A 19,660-nucleotide genomic window follows, 5' to 3' on the forward strand; every position below is an offset into this window, starting at 1 on the left:
AAACTGCCAGACCTGGAAGCCGCGCTGCTAAACATAAAGTGCCTCAGAACGGCTCTGCAGCGGATCCCATCACACTGCGGGATAGATGGGAATGAGGAAGCTGACAGGATGGCTAAGTTGGGTGCAGAGGACGAGCAAGAAGACAATGCAGTCAACATGTCAGAGATGAAAACCATCATTAAGTCTCTGTACAGGCCACAGCAACCACTGGACAGTTACCATCAGCTGTCCAGACCAGACCAGGTCGTTATCTTCCGCCTCAGGACCGGGCACAACAGGCTGCTTCACAACCTACACAGGAAGTTGCACCTAGTGCCGCCCCCGAGATGCTCTTGTGGAGAGGCAGACCAGACTGTAGAACACATCCTACAGGACTGTAGGAATCTCCGTACCCTGAGGAAAGAGACGTGGCCATAGTCGGAGACCCTGCACAACAAGCTGTACGGGCCGGTGGAGTCTCTGCAGAAGACCACCGATTTCATATCAAGAGCTGGTCTCCAAGTGTGAAAGAGGCGAACGACAAAAAAAAAAAAAAAAACTATAGACACATTGTCTCTGATGTCAATATTTGTTCTCTCCTAAAGAATATAAATGCGATTATACAGCAACTTTTATCTTTGGAGTCTTCTGTGTGCTTTTGCTGTGATTTTTTTAAAGACAACCCTTAATTGAGTGTGGCGCTTAGTCTGGAATGATGCTGTGGACACACAGACACACATTCGAATGAATACAGACAAACAAACGGATGCAGGCAAATATCAGTAAGAACAACACGAACTTATCAGTACAGATAAACAAACGGTAGCAGATATACAGTTATTTATTTAGACATACTGAACAGACATACGAACATGGACTAACAGACATACAGACGAGCAAGTGACCGTAGTAACAACCACTCACGACGCTTTTACTACAAAGGTATAATTGTTCATTTTTACACCAAGTAAATGTATTTTAAATGCTCTTTTAAACGGAGTATAACAGATTGTTGTCTTTATTATTTTAAGTTAGTAATATAAATTTTAAAAATATCGGTCGAAATTTCATTCGCGGGCATTCGCTACGGTTTGCTGAGGATCACGGGAACTCGCCATACTGTAAGGAATTGATTAGGGTCTGAACTTTACCCAACCTTTTGGTGGCAAAGTCTTCACAGCCAGCACCAGCTGTCAAGGATTAGAGGATTTGTGACGTCACCTTCATTAATCTCTAATGCCTGATAAGCCAGCACCAGATGCAGTGGATCGTCCAGTGGACAGTAGATAAGGTACGAAGAAAGAAGAGAATTCAAGGAATTGTTTGTATGTGTCTGGTTGGACACGGAATTTGCTTGAACGTAAGTGTGATCTTTGCTATTGTCTTTACGTTGGAACACGGGTCTGGGACGTTGGTGTTACGAGTTGCAGTTGACCACTTACGAAGCTATAAAACTTGAAAAGTCGGAACTTATGTTTAATGGAGAATTAACTTTTGTATGTAGAGGCTTTCTTTCTTTAAGGTAACGTATGTAACAGACTGTTGTCATTTATGAGCATTTACTGGAATTATTTTTGAGAAGCTTTTTCTTGCCTCCCCTTAAAGATAATAAAAGCTCCCGACAATAGAAAACGTGAAGCCCATGGACAGATCTTTATGATTTGTTGTGAAGAAGAACACATTTTGAGCAAATGGAAACAAACTATTTTTTCTTGTCCAGTGGGACAGTTGACAATGGTATATTGTACAAATTGCTTCAGAAAGCTAAAAACTGGACTCAATGTAAAAGTAGCCATGACCAGGGTTCCAAAAATAGAAGTATGTTTTACAGATATTGTAAAGTGACTATTTAAAACCTATTCCTTCTCTTGATTTATGATTTTTTTTAAAGCATGAGAAACAACTTGAAAAGTCGTACTTCCTTACTAACAACACAGAAGTGACGTGGTGCTATACTGAGAAAATCTATGAATTTGACATAAAAAGTCCTTTAAGGTCCCAATCAAATTTTCGAATTAGACATCATTAGTAAGTAATAATAATATATTTTAGATATTAGCAAGGAATACCTTATATATGTTTAAGGAAACGTCATAAAGAAACGACGATTATTCATTATATTTCTAGGACTAAAAGAAAACAGAAAGTACCTTGTACTTCAAATTAATGATGTTAACTGCGATACTGTTGCTGTCATTTCTTCCTTTGCGATATAAAACAAAGAAAGGTGTACAAAAATGTAGTAAAATATACTAAAATAAGCTTCGTTGTCTAAAATGTATTTAAATTAACTAAACTGCAGTAAAAGCCATTTCAACATAGATAAAATCACAGAATTTTACAAAGATGTACCTAAATCATACATTTCGCTTTTCTCCGTTTAGCCAAAGGATTTTTTTCGGGTTCCTTCTCTCATTCACACAGAAGTGTACATGTACAGGCACACGCGCGCAGTGAAATACACGTTTATGCATCCACACTTCTCACATGATAAACATGCAGAGAGACATACAGAGTCGACTTGCATTAATACATAGGCAGACACACGAACAGAGAAGCAAAAAGATTTTTGGTACCAAAAGGATTGCATAAAGAATATATATCTATATCACACATATATATATATATCACATATCTATATATAAATACGGTAAAACAAATGGACACAGACATACATTAGTAAAAGAAGAAAAAAAAGCAAACACACGAGTACAGACAAACAAACAGCAGTAGGCATGCAAAATAAAGACATAGTGTGTAGACATAAGAACAGGGACATACAGACTTGTACAGAGAAAGAATTGGCCTTAGTAACAACCACCCGAGACGCATAAAAATAAATAATTATCCCGTGACACTGCTGCGGTGAAGATCGTGACCTCTTGGGGTCAAATACAGGTCAGGCAACATGCACTTCTCCCTGTCAAAACTTCATACAGTCGTCACTGGGCGTCCACGTGTTCTATCACTCAATGAAGTCTACAGCTCCGTCGATAGATTGTGATGTCTCTTCACACTAGGTCTCTTTTTAAACAATAAAAATGCTGATCATAATGTTTTGAAAAAATTCTGCTATTACAGGAATATGGTCTCGTAAGAGAAAAAGCAAAGGACTGGGTTTTGTACGCGATTGTAAGCAAACGATCATGTTGCTATCTGAACGATTTCCACCGACATGACTGACAACTTCAGTTTTGAAGCCAAAGTTTTAATTTGATTTGCGTTTCCGTATTTCAACCAGACTGTGACACACATTGACATGAATATGAATCTAAACAAAACATAATCAATGTTATGTGTCGGTTTTCGCGAACACTCATCACTGTGATGTGTCTGGACATTCACATTTCATTTAAACAGCTCGTAATCAGTTAAGGACGAGGCATTTATGGGAGTGCTAGTGACTGTTACATTGAGCTAGAAAATGTCTTAATAGGTCCTTAAAAATGTGTTAAGGTTCTTGTAAACATAGCTGAGTGTGCTTATTAGTGCCTTTTGTGGAAAGTGTGTTTACCGGAAAATTCGGAATATAAGCCGCGACCTTTGACCAGCTTCAAACCCTGCGGCGTATACAGTGATGCGGCTTGTTTCCAGATTATTTAGATTGCGATTAATTTTTCGATCAGCTCCAAGTTAGTGTTGACTGTTCACTTTGTCACAGTATGTCACAGTGTGTCACAGACACTCACATGAACATACATAAACGAATCCAATGTGTGTTACCTAGCACACTTGACATTCTAGTTATAATGACATATAATTAATTCATCGATATTAGAATCTAGCTTATGCCCTGATTTATCTATTCATCTATGTTTCTGTAAATATACAACTTCAAGTAAAAATATATACCTGTGTCTGGCTGTATCTCGTGAAACATTCATTAGTACTCATGCAGAATTATAGCGGCCCGGTGGCGGAACGGTTAGCGCTGTTAGCGCCTGTCACCAATACAGTGAAGGTTGGCTGCCCAGAGTTCATTTCTCGTCTCGGGCACGTTGTTCTTTCTCTGGCATCTGTTTACAGGGCTGGCTGCTTGCCGTAATATAGCCTTAGTTGCTGACACGGCGTAAAACACCAAATCCCCCCCCCCCCTCATGCAGAATTATGATCAGATGTATGTGTCTTAATGTGCCTAGCAAATATTTTGTATCTATACGTCAGCTACCTCTTCTAGAATCTTTGAAATTTTGTTTAAAACAATAATATTAAAGCAAAATGCTGATGAAGCGACAACTTTAACTCATCACTAGCAGGCTGTCCCGTGTCCGCCACAGCCCCGTTATGTTTTGTAATCTGTTTGTACACTGTAATGTTACAGAGGACCAAAAGCGCATCCAAAAAATAAAGATGAGACAATTCCTGCTTTTGACAGCTGTTTGCTTCCTCGTGTTGCTGCCCCTGTGTGTGGGGGGTAAGAGAGTTGTCTTCATGCCCATGCCCTTCACCAGCCACACCAACTACCACACGAACGTAGCGCGGACCCTCGCTCGGCAAGGTCACGAGGTGTGGTTGACCATGCCAGACTACATCGTCAACAGGCGGGTGTTGGACACGACTAACTTGACTGTCATCGAGTACCAGACATTGATAAACTTTGAGGAGATTATGACGGCCGCTCACGCCGGCAACTATTTTAAAGGATTGTCTGAGGATTGGGATGTGTTTATGTCTATTGGCTTACAATTTTGTGATACTCTTCTTACGAACGTTTCTTTCTATAAGAAGGTTAAAGAACTGCGTCCAGATCTTTTCGTTTTTGACAATTTACGGTTCATAAACATGATGACGATAATATCATATAGGCTTGGAGTGCCTTTCAGTTTTCTTGGAACAGCTTACGCACCGAGCTACCAGCGAATCCCTTTACAACCTTGCAACATGCCATTCATAATTTTTAGTTTCAATAATCATATGAGTTTTTTCCAGCGTGTTTTAAACACTTTAATTCATGTATATGCCTCTGTTGGGGACGGATTTTCCTACAAAGATGCAGTCAGTCGCTATGCACCGGAAATGCCTTTCCTTACTATAGACATGCTTGTAGCAAGAGCTGAGATCTGGTTGGTTGAGACGGACCACATCCTAGACTACCCGAGACCATCGATGCCCAATGTCAAACTAATTGGAGGAACAGCTACAGGTCCTGGTAAACAATTGCCACCGCAGTTCAAATCTTTTATGGATGATGCCACAGAAGGAGTTGTTATCGTATCGTTTGGTAGTTATGTCCTCAGTCCACCAGAACCAATTACACAAAAAATCATCAGTGTGTTGCAGGATTTACCTTTTAAATCCATTTTCCGTTCCAACATTTCGTCACCGAACTCAAAGAAGATCCTGACGTGTCGTGGATACCTCAGAATGACCTGCTTACTCACCCCAACACTCGAGTATTTGTCAGCCATTGTGGTAAGAACGGTCAGTACGAGGCTCTGTTCCACGCTGTGCCAGTGGTTTGTACGCCGCTCTTTGGTGATCAGTTCTACAACGCTGAGCGCATGCGCGTAAAGGGCATGGCCGAGACTGTGGACCTCAACACCGTCAGTACACACGAGCTGCACTCCACCATTCTCAAAGTGGCCACCAACACGAGCTACAAGCAGGCCATCACCAAAGCCTCGGAACTGTTTAAAATCGAATTCGGTGTTCCTGTGGAGAAAGCGGCCTACTGGCTTGATCACGTGATGAAATATGGCGGCAGTCACCTTCGCTCGTCAGGACATGAAGTTCCTTTCTTACAATTTTCGTGCTTGGATGTTTATGCTTTTCTGTTAGCGTGTGTGCTGCTAATACTGCTGATTGCAGTATGTTTGGTGTACGTTGCATTCAACTGTTGTCGCTCCAAATCAAAGGCAAAAATAGAATAAAAGTAAGTGAACCCCTTTTGAAATAAGCGAAGCTCCCCAAAAGATTTTGATGCTGGCTAAATTGACAGAGTTGAGAAGAAAAAAAAATCTTGCTTTTTCGAGAAATGGCTAAGAGAGTTTTCTCCAGTTTTGCAATTAACCTTAACTAAGCCAATTGCAAAAAAATTACGCTGCTAATCCTTCATAAAATAATGTTTATTGTATTATTGTAACTGAAATTACTCTTTATACTTTAATGTTTGTTGTTAGTTTTATCAATCTTTAACCAGCTATAAACACATTTTATGTAGCACAACCTTTTTGTGAAATTAGGACAAATCTTTCAGATTGGTGTTTGTACTCTTTATTTTGTTTTTACTTTTTCAAACTAATAAAAATTTCTACATCTTATTACAAAAACTAAAGTATGCTATGATTATTAAATGCATACTTGTTATGATAAAGTAGCAATATGTCATTGGCTTTTACTCCAACTTAAAGGCAAAGAAAGAGGAAAAACGACTTTTGACCTACTTTACGTCTTCTTACGGTTCTGTCCTCTGCAGTAAGTATCTTTAAGTTGATTTTACAACAAGAAAACAAAACGTATATTTGTTTAAATTTTCACCAGATAAATGTATTTAAAGTGCTCTTTAAAACGGAGTATTTCTGCTTTTTAACCTTTTTGCTGTTTTTACATGGATTCGCATTGTATTCCTCCATATTTACAATTTAGTTTTTACTTAACGATAGCGGAATAATTTTAATCCCAGTAATCCTTGAAGGTGCAAGTGTTGTTTTATTATCGTGACTAACATGTTTTTTGTTGTTGCTCTTTTTAACAGGTTTTATTTGTGGGTCCATTTCTTCTTTCTGTCATACTTGTATTTAGCTTTATTATCTTTAAAGGGATAGAACAATATGGTGAGTTACACAATTATTTTAGACGTTTTTAAAAAAGTCGCAGATGTGTGTTTATATTCCAATCTTTTACAAAAGAAAACAAAATCAAGCAAAGTTATTACCTTCCAGGAGCTTGTTATCATTCTAGTTAATGAATTGGCATACACAGAAATTGTCCAGATCATGGACGTGCATGACGGGCATCTGTATTTACTTTGTGTATGTGTCGTGTCTGTAGTAGGACTGATCATGTTTGTTATGTGCTAATATAAGTGCATGGCTGTTTATGCTCTAGTCTATAAATGATTTATATAAAGCGCTCTGAGCAAAACATTTTTAGAAAGCGTTATATCAGTCCTCATGTCGATGATGATGGATGCTGGATGCTGGATGATTGATGATTGATGATGATGATGATTATTTTAAGGGAAATATTTAAAGTAAAAGGAAAACATTTAGCATGTGGTAGTTCCAGATGGCATTTGTATATTATCCTGTGACAAGAATCTAATGGATAAACAATATTGGTAATGTCGGTGTTTCTACAGAAACTTTGTTCTTTATCGCTTGCTTTAGAAAATAAGCAGCAAAAACTTATAGCTTAAAAATATTAATAATAAATAATACAAGCTAAATTATTCTTTGATGTGGTTATGCCTTGGATCAAGAGCTGATAAGCATTATCAATATAAAGTGTTTGTTAGACGTTCACCTCTCGAGTTGTCGATTTCATGATTTGTTAGAAACGTAGCAGTTAATTTTGTTTTGTCTGGGAACAGAAGAAAGGTACACAAGAAAAAGCTAAAACAACGAGCACTTATTATGTAGAAAAAAATTAATAACACCCAGGACGTGCGTGAAGCATACTGACATCTAATTATCTCCCCTCTATGGGGACAACGACAGGGTGTGAGCAGACTACACCACATTAATTCTTTTAAATCACATGATTACATATGTCGTAGAATAAGAATATCAAAAATATTAGCTAAAGCCTGATTTAATGTACTTACCTCAACAAGTTTACAAAGAACTTTTTTTGCTATCTGTGAAATAAATATAGAGTAGTATAAATAAATAATTAAATGTGTGAAGATTGTTACCTGAAGCAAAGGAAATCAAAGTTAATTGTAGTAAAGGCAAACAAAGTTTAGTGTTAATGTGTGTCGAGAATGTAGAGACATGATTACTGGAGTTAACCTACCCGTCCCTTAGAAAGGGGTTTGCGACACTGATGTCCTGGATGCACTTTTGTTATAGAGGCCTTGGCCTGTGAGAGCGCTGGGAACATATGTTAATTAATCATATCCTGAAGCCAATATTTTTTTATTTCTGTGCATGGTGATGTTTGGGGAGTCTATCTCATGAACGAAAAAGGCTTTCTCTTACGAATTTTAAAAGTAACATTTAGATCAGGGGTGGGCAATTAATTTTGCCAATGGGCCGGATGAGAAACTGGGATGGTTCTAGAGGGCCGGACTAATATAGTTAACTCAGTTTTATCCAATACTGTATATATATATAATATATTTACTGGTGGGCGGCCAGCGGGCGGGCCGGTCAGAGACAGGAGGCGGGCCGGCGTTTGCCCAGGTCTGATTTAGATGAAACCAAAGTCAGTCATTAAAAGCTGTCAGAACACACCACCAGTCACACAAACAGTCACTGACAAGTGTTCTTTCATTCAACACACAACAAACATCTGCCTGTGGGCTTCACGATAGTATATTGAAAGCTGACCAAGTAGTTTTTTTACTCGCTTTTTTTCTCTTTTTTTCACACTTTTCATATTTATTCTTTTCTTTTATGTTTGAGAGTTTCTTTTTTCTCTTGGGGTCAAATACAGGTCAGGCAACATTACAAAATTTAATGAGGAGAATCGATGGGTGTAGGTAGTCCTCTCAGGAATCACGCAGCTAGCACAGTTGGTGACATGTCAGATGGCCTGGCAGGTTTTACTTGAGTGTATCTTTCATCACTCGAGAAAAATCAAGCTGACCCAGGATCGAGTGTGGGTTAAATAATCTTCGTCAGGCGATGTGAATGTGTTCACTGTCGCTCTTTGGCAACATTTGAAAAGCAGCTTGAACTAGAGGAGACATGGAAAGGTTGTGAGGACAGCAAGATCCAAAAAGACTTCTAGGTAAGACTCTTACAGCCAGGCTTGGGAATATTTTTGTAACGTATGTCAGTGACCGCGGCTGACTGAGCAGTCCAAAGTACCCCACAGCCAATTTTTTTCATCTTTCATAAATTTTATGATGACTTGTCTTGAACATAGAAAAATGTGATAAAATAACTGTACCTGTATTTGGCGTGTTGCGATGTGGCAATGAGAAAATAGTTCAAGTCTCCTTAATTTTAGTAGAATGAAAGCAACATTTAGTAAAAGAAAAGAAATATATTTAACTGATTAAAACAAGAATTTTAAGGCAATAAGACAATACCGGTTCATCAGAAGGTGATGTCACCGAAGGTTACATGAAGCTAACATCCCGAACAGTGATCGTGGCTGAGCCCACCTACTGAATGACTAAGCAGGATTTTTTTTTATAATAGTCTTGTAAGGACTACCTCCTCCCGCCTTGTAGTGTGGCACAAAGGTGGGCGGTCGGAAAGACAGGTAAGAGTGGCGAATAATTTATTTTGACTTAAGGTGTTCCAGTGGCCTTGCCATAAGGTCAGAATGTAGGTTGAGAATAGAGTTTTGCACGATACAGCCAAGTGGGAAAAAATCGTCTGTCAACAGTCCAGCAATACAAGTTCGTGGTAAAACGGCGATACGCAAATCAACATCTTAGGTCTCCCACAATCAAGAAAAGGTGAAGAAAGATTTGTCGGAATACTTCATTTCAAGTTTTAGGGAAGCAAAGTTGAGTATCCAGGCACCTTGAGAAACGAAAGTGACAGCAGATTAAAAATATGAGCAGGACGACATAAACCACGTATCCATGACAACATGCACTGATCATCGGTGACATCGTTGAAACGTAGAGATCCAAGATCTAGTTTGCAGAAATTTCAACGATAAAAACACAGGTCCACAAATCAGAAAATGGAAAACCGCAATGATCGGCAGTACTGAAAAAGTTGCAATTGTCTGTGGGCACAAGTAATCGAGATGATGGACAGATCTAAAATATGCCAAGATGGCGCGGAGGTTGTAGTTGAAATAAAATGCTCTAGAAAATTGATAGAAGTTGCAAAGAAACAGTAACCAATCCAGAAAAATAGAAAATAGAGTCACTGAGCATTGGTACACAAAATCTGACGCAGATAAACGAGTAAAGACGAAATGTGCCGAAGAGCTGTCACCATCTAGCCAGTTACATGAAGGGACATCACTCTCCCCATCCCTTAGGGGGGAAAGGGCAGAGAAAGAGAGAAGAAAGGGGAGCTGGACCTAATTGTCTATTCATTACACTGGGAGGAACAGAGAGCTAGGTGAATGTGAATGTGTGTAACTTTTATCACACATTAGTCTTTAATTTATTGTTTGTCATATGATTGGTTGGTGTCACTGACTTCATTTCTTTCTACGTAAGTAGACTGATGAAGTTGTACCAGAAAGTTTGTTGTCTTTATTTGTTTTAAAATGTAATTCAGATTGAAATGTAATGAATAATCTTGCCCATGTTGATCAGACTTAACTGCTCAACATGGAAAAGGACGAGCTTCAAGATTTGCAGACCAATCACTCTGACGATAAAAGTACAGAGGATCACCATGGCAACGAGGAGTACGCAGTGTGTGGAGCAGGTTCCTGTAGGCCTTCTTTCATGCAGGTGTGGTGACCATGATTAATGTTATTTTTAAACATTCTTATTATTCACACTCTACACAACACAAATATTTTTCACGCTGACCCTCTTGAGGATTGCTTAAAACTCTTACATTTCTTTTTTACTTGTTCATTTACTTAGATGGTTAATACCCGACAACTCAATTAGACAATACCAGAAAACATGACAGGCAAGGTTGAAATAAATACAGTCCCAGTAGGTAGGTTCATCTTATCGCTTTTCGACTTTATCACTCACTGACAGACATCATTTAGTCAGTTAAGACTGGTAAAATAAACTCATTAGTATCGCAAAAACTATGATTAAAACATTATTACAGCGGACGGGTAAGACTATTTATTAGGGTAGAATGGATTATGGACTGGGTTCATGGGAGTGGGTGTGTAACATTGGTTACAGCCTGTAGAGTGTAGATACTGATGTAAATGTAAAAAGTACAATGGCGAGGAAAAAAACTGATGTTCATGTGAAATACAAATACTATTTATGTTAAATACAAATAATGCGTACGGAATCAACGAATATGAAAAATCCAAATACTGTAACTGTAAAATACCATGCATGTCTAAGGTTAATAGGAATTTCGCTTATACTGGATATACATTTTTATATGTTGAATACGAATGTTATCTATAAGAAATACACATTTACAATATAAGAATATCTTATATACATGTACAAATAGAGAAAACCGAATATTATAAGGAAATAGAAAAAAATATATGCATCAAAAGAATACGTTTATGAAAAGGATTCACAGATGAAGAAATCAATCGAATTCTTTGCTAGCGATGCGCGAGGATCGGGTGTTTCACCTTGTTGGTCAGCCTGACAACCTTGACCACGTCCACCCTGAACACGTACCTCAACTCGCAGGTCACCACGCTCGAGCGACAGTTCGGCCTCAGCAGCTCCATCAGCGGCATGATCTTGAGCTGCAACGAGCTTGGTTACCTGTTGACCATTCTGCCCTTCTCTCACCTGGCGCGGCGGCTGCACGTTCCCCGGGCTCTCGCCGTCACCACCATGATGTTCGGCCTCGCCGGCCTCGTGTGTACCATCCCCTTCCTCGCCTCCAGAAACAGTCTCTTAGCTGCCACGTGGTCTCTGAAGGATCTGAACGCCTCCCAGAGCGATGTCTCCAGCAGCTACATCGTGCCTCTGTGTGCAGACGACAGTTTTGAGCGCTCCCTTGATGACAACCTTTCCCTCACGAGCAACATGTCGTACGGGAGAGATTCTTGTATAGCGGAAAATTCGAGAAAGAAGGCGGCTGTTTCAGAAGACTGGAAGGGCCTGGCTGTCGCGTTCCTAACCATTGGGATGATTCTTCAAGGCTGTGCCAAGTCTCCTCGCACTGTGTTCACATGCGTGTACATTGATGACAATGTGCTTAAAACTGAGAGCTCACTCCATATGGGTGAGTACAGACAGACGACCTGGTCAAAGAAGTGCACTTAAATTATAAGGTAACAAACTATATTTTCTTAGATGGTGTCCAGATGCTTAAGATCTGGTTTATATCACTGAGTACACGACAGATATATAGAACGATGGTATCTTTATTAATTCTAGTGAGTACTTATCACTTAGGAATTTTGCTCAGGTACAAAAACATCGAAGAAGTACTAAAAACAGAGCAAGGTAATTGCAAGAGGAGGAATTGGTGCTAATCAGCACATTCTGAAGTTTTTAACAAGCCCTCTCGCTCTCTCTCTCTCCCTGGCCACACACACACACAAACCATCATTTCATCGGTTAAGAAGCGACTGCAATTTCTGGAAGCATTCTATAACGTTTGCCTAAATTCAGTAAACATTACTCTCTTCCAATAATGCGAAGATATGTGGCTAAGATATGTGTATGTGTTGGTTAAAAGTAGTTCTGTTATTCAACATCATTACCTATGTTCATGGCTCCGGAAGAGACTAGCCTCGTGCTAGTAGTCTGTTTTACAAGCATCTTCAAGAAGAAGAAGAAGAAGAAGAAGAAGAAGAAGAAGAAGATGATGATGATGATGATGATGATGATGATGATGATGATGATGATGATGATGATGATGATGATGATGCAGGAATCGTTGGAAGCATCACTCTTTTCGGACCTGTTCTTGCCTATGTCCTGGGAGGAGTTTTCACAAGACTATACATCACACTGGAAGGTAAGTTTTTTTTTCATTGTTATTATTTAAGACGTTTTTCTTTAACCTTTGATTTGCCTGGTTTGTTTGACAAGGATATTTCAAAATTAAAAAAGAGACACACTATCGCACACGCACACATATTAATGAATACACACATATGCACACACTGATGCAAGGTACATACGTTAAACATTACATAAAGGACAACTGAACATAGACAGACTTATCACTGGAGAAAAAGGAAGTTTCCTGAAGGTTCCTATAAGACTGTCGTGTCGTGCTCATAAATAATGGCAAGCTTAAAGAATGATTTGATATGTATGTGCTTCTTTGTGTTTGTGTGTGTGTGTGTCTTTGTGTCCAGACACTGGCTTGTCCCCCCTTGACCCTCGCTGGATAGGAGCCTGGTGGCTTGGCTTTCTCGTCTTCGGCATCACAAGCATCGTCACCGCTCTTCCCCTGGTTTTCTTTCCACGACGACTTCGACCACAGCCCCACCTGGCGGCTCTGAAAGAAGAGCGGAAGCGTGCAGCTAAGGGCAGACAATGCACATATGGCATCATAGGTAAAAATATGATATCGCCTTTGGTCGCTTTGAAAAAAAACCAGCCTGGTATTATTAGGGGAGGCAGATCTTTAAATGTAGTCTTTAGTAGTCAAGCACAGGGTGAGAAAGGTTTTCTTTTTGCGGTCTAGACATTCTAAGCTATGTAGCAGGCAGGTAAAGTTCCAGAAACTTCCGCCTGAGGACTACACAACTCTCATAGTGATAATGGATTGGACAAAAAATGAGCACATAATGGCGTTTTACTGAATTTATTGTGTAAAAGAAAGCTATTTTAATTCGCTCACAATAAAAATTAAAAACCAGTTCCTTTGAAAGTATCCGCCTCCTATGCTCTCAAACGACTCCATCAGACAGTTTTTATTTATTATCTTTGTACTTTGTGTTTGAGCGCTGATTTCTAACGTTGTTGTACTTGCTAAATTAAGTTTCTATAAAATTAACCCAAGCTAAATGAAAATATGAACAGTACCTTTCACATTTTAGCAGAAGTGCCGGTCCAAAGATTTCGTCATCATAAACACAAGAGTTACAAAACATATTTGTCTCCTTGAGCTCAAAGGAGTCGCTATGTAGACCTTTGCAACCAAACTCCACGAGAATGGTAATCAATATTTTGGGGTTCACTTCTATAAGTAGACTAATGGATGTAACTGCGCATAAGTAATTATTTTTCTGCAGCTCCATTCTTTTGGCATTGTTAAGCCATTTGGATGCTGGAAATAGTTAAGACTGTTCTGGACCTAGTCAATGAGGTTCGAAAAAGGCGAGTAGCGTTTCAGAGATTTCAATTCAATCATCAGGACTGGAATTTTCTGGAAATGTAACATTTAAATGTGTGTTTATATTCCTTGTGATCATTCTATACGTATTTTTGAAATATAAATTGGACTTCTTGCAAGATTTGTGGCAAAGGGACACAGTGTGGTATGGTGTCTCGTGCTATTTCTTGCTATGTAAAGAAATCAAGCTTAACTAATTCAGTAAAGAACAGGCTCGACTCTTGTTAAGAGACAACTGCTTCGATTGCAGAATTCCTACGAAGTGTGATGCGCGTGCTGATGACCCCTGTCTACACCCTTGTGGTGCTTGGATTGTGTTGCCTGGTGTTGGGACAAACCGGGTTGTATGCATTTCTACCCAAGTACCTTGAGACCCAGTTCTTCCTGCCCACGTGGAAGGCCAACGTTACGATCGGTAACACTTGATTTCTTCTTGTGTCTGCTGCATAAATCATCATCATCATCATCATCATCATCATCATCATCATCATCATCATCATCATCATCATCATCATCATCGTCGTCGTCGTCGTCGTCGTTTTTGTTTTTGTCGTCATCGTTCTGTTTTCTCCTTTAATTTGCAAGAAAGATGTCCATATTCGCTATCACTTCTTACCTAAAGGGCTCTGTAACGTATCTCCTCTCGAATTAACACGTGACTTTATTTGTTTGCCAGGCCTTGTCAACCTAATGGCGATGTCACTCGGCACGCTGATTGGCGGTTACGTCACGTCACGCTTCAAGTTTCCGCCAATGACGTGCTTGAAGGTGATGGTGATCCTCAATGCAGTTTGCACTTGCATTTCTGTAAGCGGCTTTGTCCTTGGTTGTGACCAGCCGCACATTGACACTGGCGTGACGTCACACAGGTAAACAACGTGCAACGAAAAGCTCCTTTCAGCGTGTTGTTTGTATTGTTTATCACTATTTTACTGTAAGGGTAAAGCATTGGAGCTTATGCTTCAGAAAACAACTTTCTATGTTTGATATCGTTTTTTTTTCTCTCTGTTTGTTTTTAGTGTCATGTGACGATGCTTGTAGTGTCAAAAAAAAAAAAAGTAAACAAAATCAAAACCAATCCATCTATTACATGATTCTTTTACAAGACTTTGTCAACTGTGTACTACCGTAGCCAAGTGGAGTAAATAATGATATTCAATGTTATTTCGTGGTTTCACTTGAATTCCTATCTACAGTGCATGGTAGGAGTTAACATGTGAGTGTTACTAGTATTTCTGGCCCCTCGTCAGGACACCACAGTGTGAAAAAGATGTCAAAGAACAGAAAGAACGTTAAGCGTTTCTTTGTACAAATACAGTAAATACAGTCTTTGTGACAGAATCTTTGGGGTTTTTTTGTTGTTGTTGTTTTTTTTTTTTTTTTAGTGTGATGAACACAACACAGCGATGTCAGTCGAGCTGTCAGTGCGATGACTCGCGTTACTTCCCAACGTGCGGCGCAGACGGCGTGACTTACTTCTCGCCATGTCACGCGGGATGCTCCGAGACCAGAGGGACTGTAAGTGTTACGATTCCACAGACTGTTCCACAAGTACTGTGCAGTAGACAGTATTATTAGCTTTATTTTTAATTTTTTTACATTGGCATGAACAGAATTATTGACGTGACTGTGTTCGGTTATCTACCTCTCAAAATCAAAATCAAATCAAAACAGACTTTATTGTCTGCCCAGGAGACCCAGGGCAGAAATTTGTCTTTGCTCACATACCCATACAGACATTTAACACACAGTTAGAAGTAAAAGTGAGGAGTAAAATAGTGTCGATTGCACCAGTCCATCAAAGCAGTGTATCTTTATCCTAACAACAAACCTTGGGTGACCAAGGGCCTAAAAGCACTGCTGAACAAAAAGAAACATTTGTTCATCACGGGCAGAAGCCCACGACAGAAGATTAGTACATAGAGAGGACCATGATGCTATCCGTTGGGTGGGCAGAGGCTCTACGAGCATACTAGTTAGTCCGCTTTCAGTAGTTTGCCGGTGGACCAACGAGTATCGACGAGATTGAAACAGAGGTCGAGTTAGCTCTCGCCATAAACCCGATGTGTCAGAATGCGGCTCGTGGTGACATCTTGAGCTCGCTGGAGGGACCTGCCAGACGTCGAGTTATGATGCTTCCGCATGACGCAATAGATACGCCGAGAAAGATCTTGGGTGTCCTAGTGGAGGCGTACGGCGAACAAGAAAGATGTCGACATCAGTGCTTGTGAGCCGGGGTCAAGCCACAGAGTAGCGCCCCCTTCAACATTTCTCAAATGTTTATTAGCTTTATGCTTTTTTCCCGCATGAGATATATTTCATAGAAAGCATCGACAATTATCTTATTTTCTTTCGGAGACTAGAAACAAAACATCGTTTGTCCATGTTTTCAGTTCTACGGGAACTGCTCATGCATAGAAATGCCCAAGAAGACATCACAACCTGTCCCAGAGGCTGTTCCTGGACTGTGCGCCCAGAGCTGCACCACGTTCTATCCATACGTGGCCATCAGCTTCTTCTTAGAACTGCTCGGAGCGATGAGTATTCTGCCATGTTTCATCGTCGTAATCAGGTAAACAACGCTTGAAACGTTTACATTTCAGTTGTAGTTTTTATTTTATTTTATATTTATACATTAACATAAAAAACAACTCTAAATCTTATCAGATAGTCGTATTTGTAATTTTCTTGTTTAAGTTGTAAGTTTTTACTAACAGCTTTAATCTTTGTAGCTGCACCTTAGTTTTCGAGTTTATTAAAACAACAAGATACTTTTAATTGTTATTGTCTATTTTTTACTACTCTTCAATGAAATGACTTTATGTAAAGACTTTTTTTTAATTAATTCCCTTATCGGGATCAGTTTAACGAATGATTTTCTAGGAGTATTGCAGAAGTTGACAAGCCAGTTGCCATTGGACTTTACAGCTTTTTATACACTATCCTGGGTGAGTTCCGATCATGCTTTAAATTATTATAGCTGGGCACACAATATGTTATTAGTCACGTGCACACAGTATGTGACAAAGAATTTCTGCAGCAACGTTCCTAAGAATAAATTTCGGCTTGATTCATTGGTTTAATTTGAGCATAAAGTATTTCTTTTGTATTTTTATTGTTACAGCAACCATTGGAGGGGCAGCTTTGCTCATAAGAACCTGCCTCTGACTGGATATTTAAGCATTTCATGTTTATTTGCCCTTGTTTAGGCTGGTTTCCTGCCCCTGTCCTGTACGGCCAAGTTGTGGACACCACGTGTCTGCTGTGGAGTTCCGGGTGCGCGGGTAGAGGCTCGTGCTCCCTGTACGACCTGCGCGCCTTCAGACATCGAATGTTCGGCACGTTCTTCACCACGCGCGTCGCTCATCTCGTCTTCCTCGTCATCGCCTTAGCCGTTGCGTCACGGATGAAGAAACCTTTCTTTGCTCACTGCGAGGCCGAACCTGAAGTGTCCACGGTGCCGAAGGATGAGAAAGTGGTGCTAACAAAGAACATGACCACTGTTGAAGTCGTTAATAAGAAAGAAATTCTTTGCGACTCCTTGACAAGCACAACACTAGTGTAAACAAAAACAAAAACCTTGTGACATTAGTAGTTCAAATGTCGTAGAACATGTAGGTGTAGGTGTAACAACAATCCGTCTTTCTGTATAGAAAAGGAGAAAAATAATTATACGACACACACACACACACACACACACACACACACACACACACACACACACACACACGCACACACACACACACACACACACACACACACACGCACATGATCACGTGCATATCATCTCTCATCGTTACCTAAAAACCTGATGATGTCAGTCTTTTTAATGTATTGGATTTGAGATCGCATTTAAATTTAATTCCGCTTTTAATATGGTCCCTTGCAAATTAAGCATTTATTTTTTGCTTTGTTTGTGTTTCCTTCTTTTACCGTGAGCGAATTTTGGATTTAAACAAACGAAAAAGTCTTTGGTTACGACGGAATGTGCTTCAAAGATGTCAATTAAAATTTATCTGTATCCACCAAACACAGCATCGGCGCCTGATGGCTTAGATTAAAAAAAAAAAACAAAACAATTTCTTTGAAAATAAAAAGAATAAATTCTTTTAACAACGAGAACTCTCAGATAATGATTGTCAATAAAGTGCAAGAAACACGGTGGAAATCTTTCATATGTGCGAAGACCATGGACACATACATACATCCAATTTTAGCTGGGAAAAAAAGCAAACTCTAAAAAATGTTATTTTTAAAGTGTAGATGAAAGAGTAGCAGGTTATGTACTTATGATTGACTAGAAGAACACTGTTATTTGTCGCTAAAAAATAAAAATGTGCAGACCACCCCTGTGTTTTCTAAATAGATGCACACAAGACAACTAAGGAGTTGCCCTGATGTTAAGACCAAGCCTGTATACTGTGAACTTTATTTATTTCTTTCAGGCAGTTTTATGGAAAGAGCAAAAATATGATTAAAAAATATAAAATTGTAACTTAATCAGAGAGTTTCTTTATTTAGTTGAAAAGTAAATTTTTGCATTTGAATAAATAGATTGTTTTTCTATTTACGTGAGTAGCAAGTTTCTTTACTTACATGAATAGTCAACTTCTGCATTACATTCGAGTCGCAAGGCTTCACACTGCCCTCGTTTGCATGGAAATTCACCAATTTTAAAACATCATATAGAAATAACTGTGAGTGATAGAACAAAAATTTCAACTAATAAGAAGAGATCAAACTGTGTGAAACAAAAATATTTACATTTGAATCCTGCATGAACATTCACTTATTAGGTAATTAAAAGCAAATCAGATAGGTGTAATTGAATTTTTACCACCACTCGTAAGCTTTGTATCGTAAGGTCGCTTTGCTCTGTTGCATCCACAGCTGTCAGTCTGCGGGGAGACGAGAAACAATATTTATTACAAATATAATCCGACATAAATTATTAAAAATCAATGAAAGGAGGAAAATGTTTCATTATTGTAACAGTTCACGTGCGCACGAGAATGAAATGCTTTTTTTCACCGTGATAGGCACACCATAAACAAAACCAAGTTAGTTTAGTAGCATTAATATAGTGCGTCCAATGTGTGGTAGGAGATTTACGAACTGTCTTTCTGTAAAGAAAAAGATAAAAAGAGTTGTAAACTCGAATGCACACACACACACACATGTAAGGCTGTACTCTACATGGGAAAATGCAATACTAATGGATTACACACTGCTCACCTATGTACACACGTGCTATTTTATGGTATTTCGCTCAACCTGTCATGGGTAGAGTACCCGATGAAGTCAGCTTTGATGGCGGTTTTGCAAGTTAGAAACAATAAAGCGATGTCTACTGTGTAGGAAAAGCACACACAAAACGCCGCATTGGTCTTCACAATGAGTACTTCACACTCCTCATGGCATTCAGTAGTGTGGAACAGAATCAAATCAAACTCTGAAACTTAATAAATATTTCTCAGCGATCTGTGATATATGCTAATACATTTTAAATAGTCAAGTGTGCTTCTGTAAACTCTCTAATTGGTGGCCGTGTTAAATAATAAAGAAATATGTTTAGTGTGATAACAGGTGATTGTTTATTTTTGTTCTCATAGCAGACGACATTTTTTTTTTTGCCA

The 19,660-nt window shown here is 39.2% G+C and overlaps 2 protein-coding genes across 6 annotated transcripts in view; one reads left to right on the forward strand and one right to left on the reverse strand.

Annotated features, from left to right (window-relative positions):
• Window positions 1-19,660, reverse strand: part of LOC112567634 (2-hydroxyacylsphingosine 1-beta-galactosyltransferase-like) — a 63,776-nt gene that overhangs the window by 6,230 nt on the left and 37,886 nt on the right. The window contains exon 1 of one of the 2 annotated variants that reach the window (XM_025244333.1): window positions 5,267-5,422. The exons of the other annotated variant lie outside the window; for it this stretch is intronic. Coding sequence (XP_025100118.1) covers window positions 5,267-5,387 — 121 coding nt within the window. The 5' untranslated portion in view covers window positions 5,388-5,422. Of the gene's footprint in view, window positions 1-5,266; window positions 5,423-19,660 lie in introns of those variants that run through there. 2 annotated transcript variants of the gene reach the window in all.
• On the forward strand, window positions 1,240-18,522 carry LOC112567632 (solute carrier organic anion transporter family member 2A1-like). 4 transcript variants are annotated; one of them, XM_025244330.1, is made up of 11 exons: window positions 1,240-1,339; window positions 10,376-10,516; window positions 11,324-11,954; window positions 12,609-12,695; window positions 13,042-13,242; window positions 14,275-14,439; window positions 14,701-14,893; window positions 15,410-15,542; window positions 16,418-16,596; window positions 16,908-16,972; window positions 17,234-18,522. In XM_025244330.1, exons 2-11 carry the CDS (start codon window positions 10,391-10,393, stop codon window positions 17,587-17,589), a joined length of 2,136 nt encoding a protein of 711 aa, XP_025100115.1. In that variant the 5' UTR covers window positions 1,240-1,339; window positions 10,376-10,390; the 3' UTR covers window positions 17,590-18,522. The 4 variants fall into 4 exon arrangements, with proteins under 4 accessions (XP_025100115.1, XP_025100113.1, XP_025100116.1 ...); XM_025244328.1 differs by lacking the exon at window positions 1,240-1,339 and adding an exon at window positions 8,250-8,874; XM_025244331.1 differs by lacking the exon at window positions 1,240-1,339 and adding an exon at window positions 9,621-10,187.

The sequence above is a fragment of the Pomacea canaliculata genome, linkage group LG7 (genome assembly GCF_003073045.1).
Source record: "Pomacea canaliculata isolate SZHN2017 linkage group LG7, ASM307304v1, whole genome shotgun sequence".
In the NCBI taxonomy this organism is placed as follows: Eukaryota; Metazoa; Mollusca; class Gastropoda; order Architaenioglossa; family Ampullariidae; genus Pomacea; species Pomacea canaliculata.

Bases quoted from the DNA above. Each gene is read 5' to 3' on its own strand.
- LOC112567632 (XM_025244330.1), top strand. From the start codon at position 10,391: ATGGAAAAGGACGAGCTTCAAGATTTGCAGACCAATCACTCTGACGAT. The intron at 16,597-16,907 runs GTAAACAACGCT...ATGATTTTCTAG, and splicing joins TGTTTCATCGTCGTAATCAG to GAGTATTGCAGAAGTTGACA. The intron at 16,973-17,233 runs GTGAGTTCCGAT...GCCCTTGTTTAG, and splicing joins CTTTTTATACACTATCCTGG to GCTGGTTTCCTGCCCCTGTC.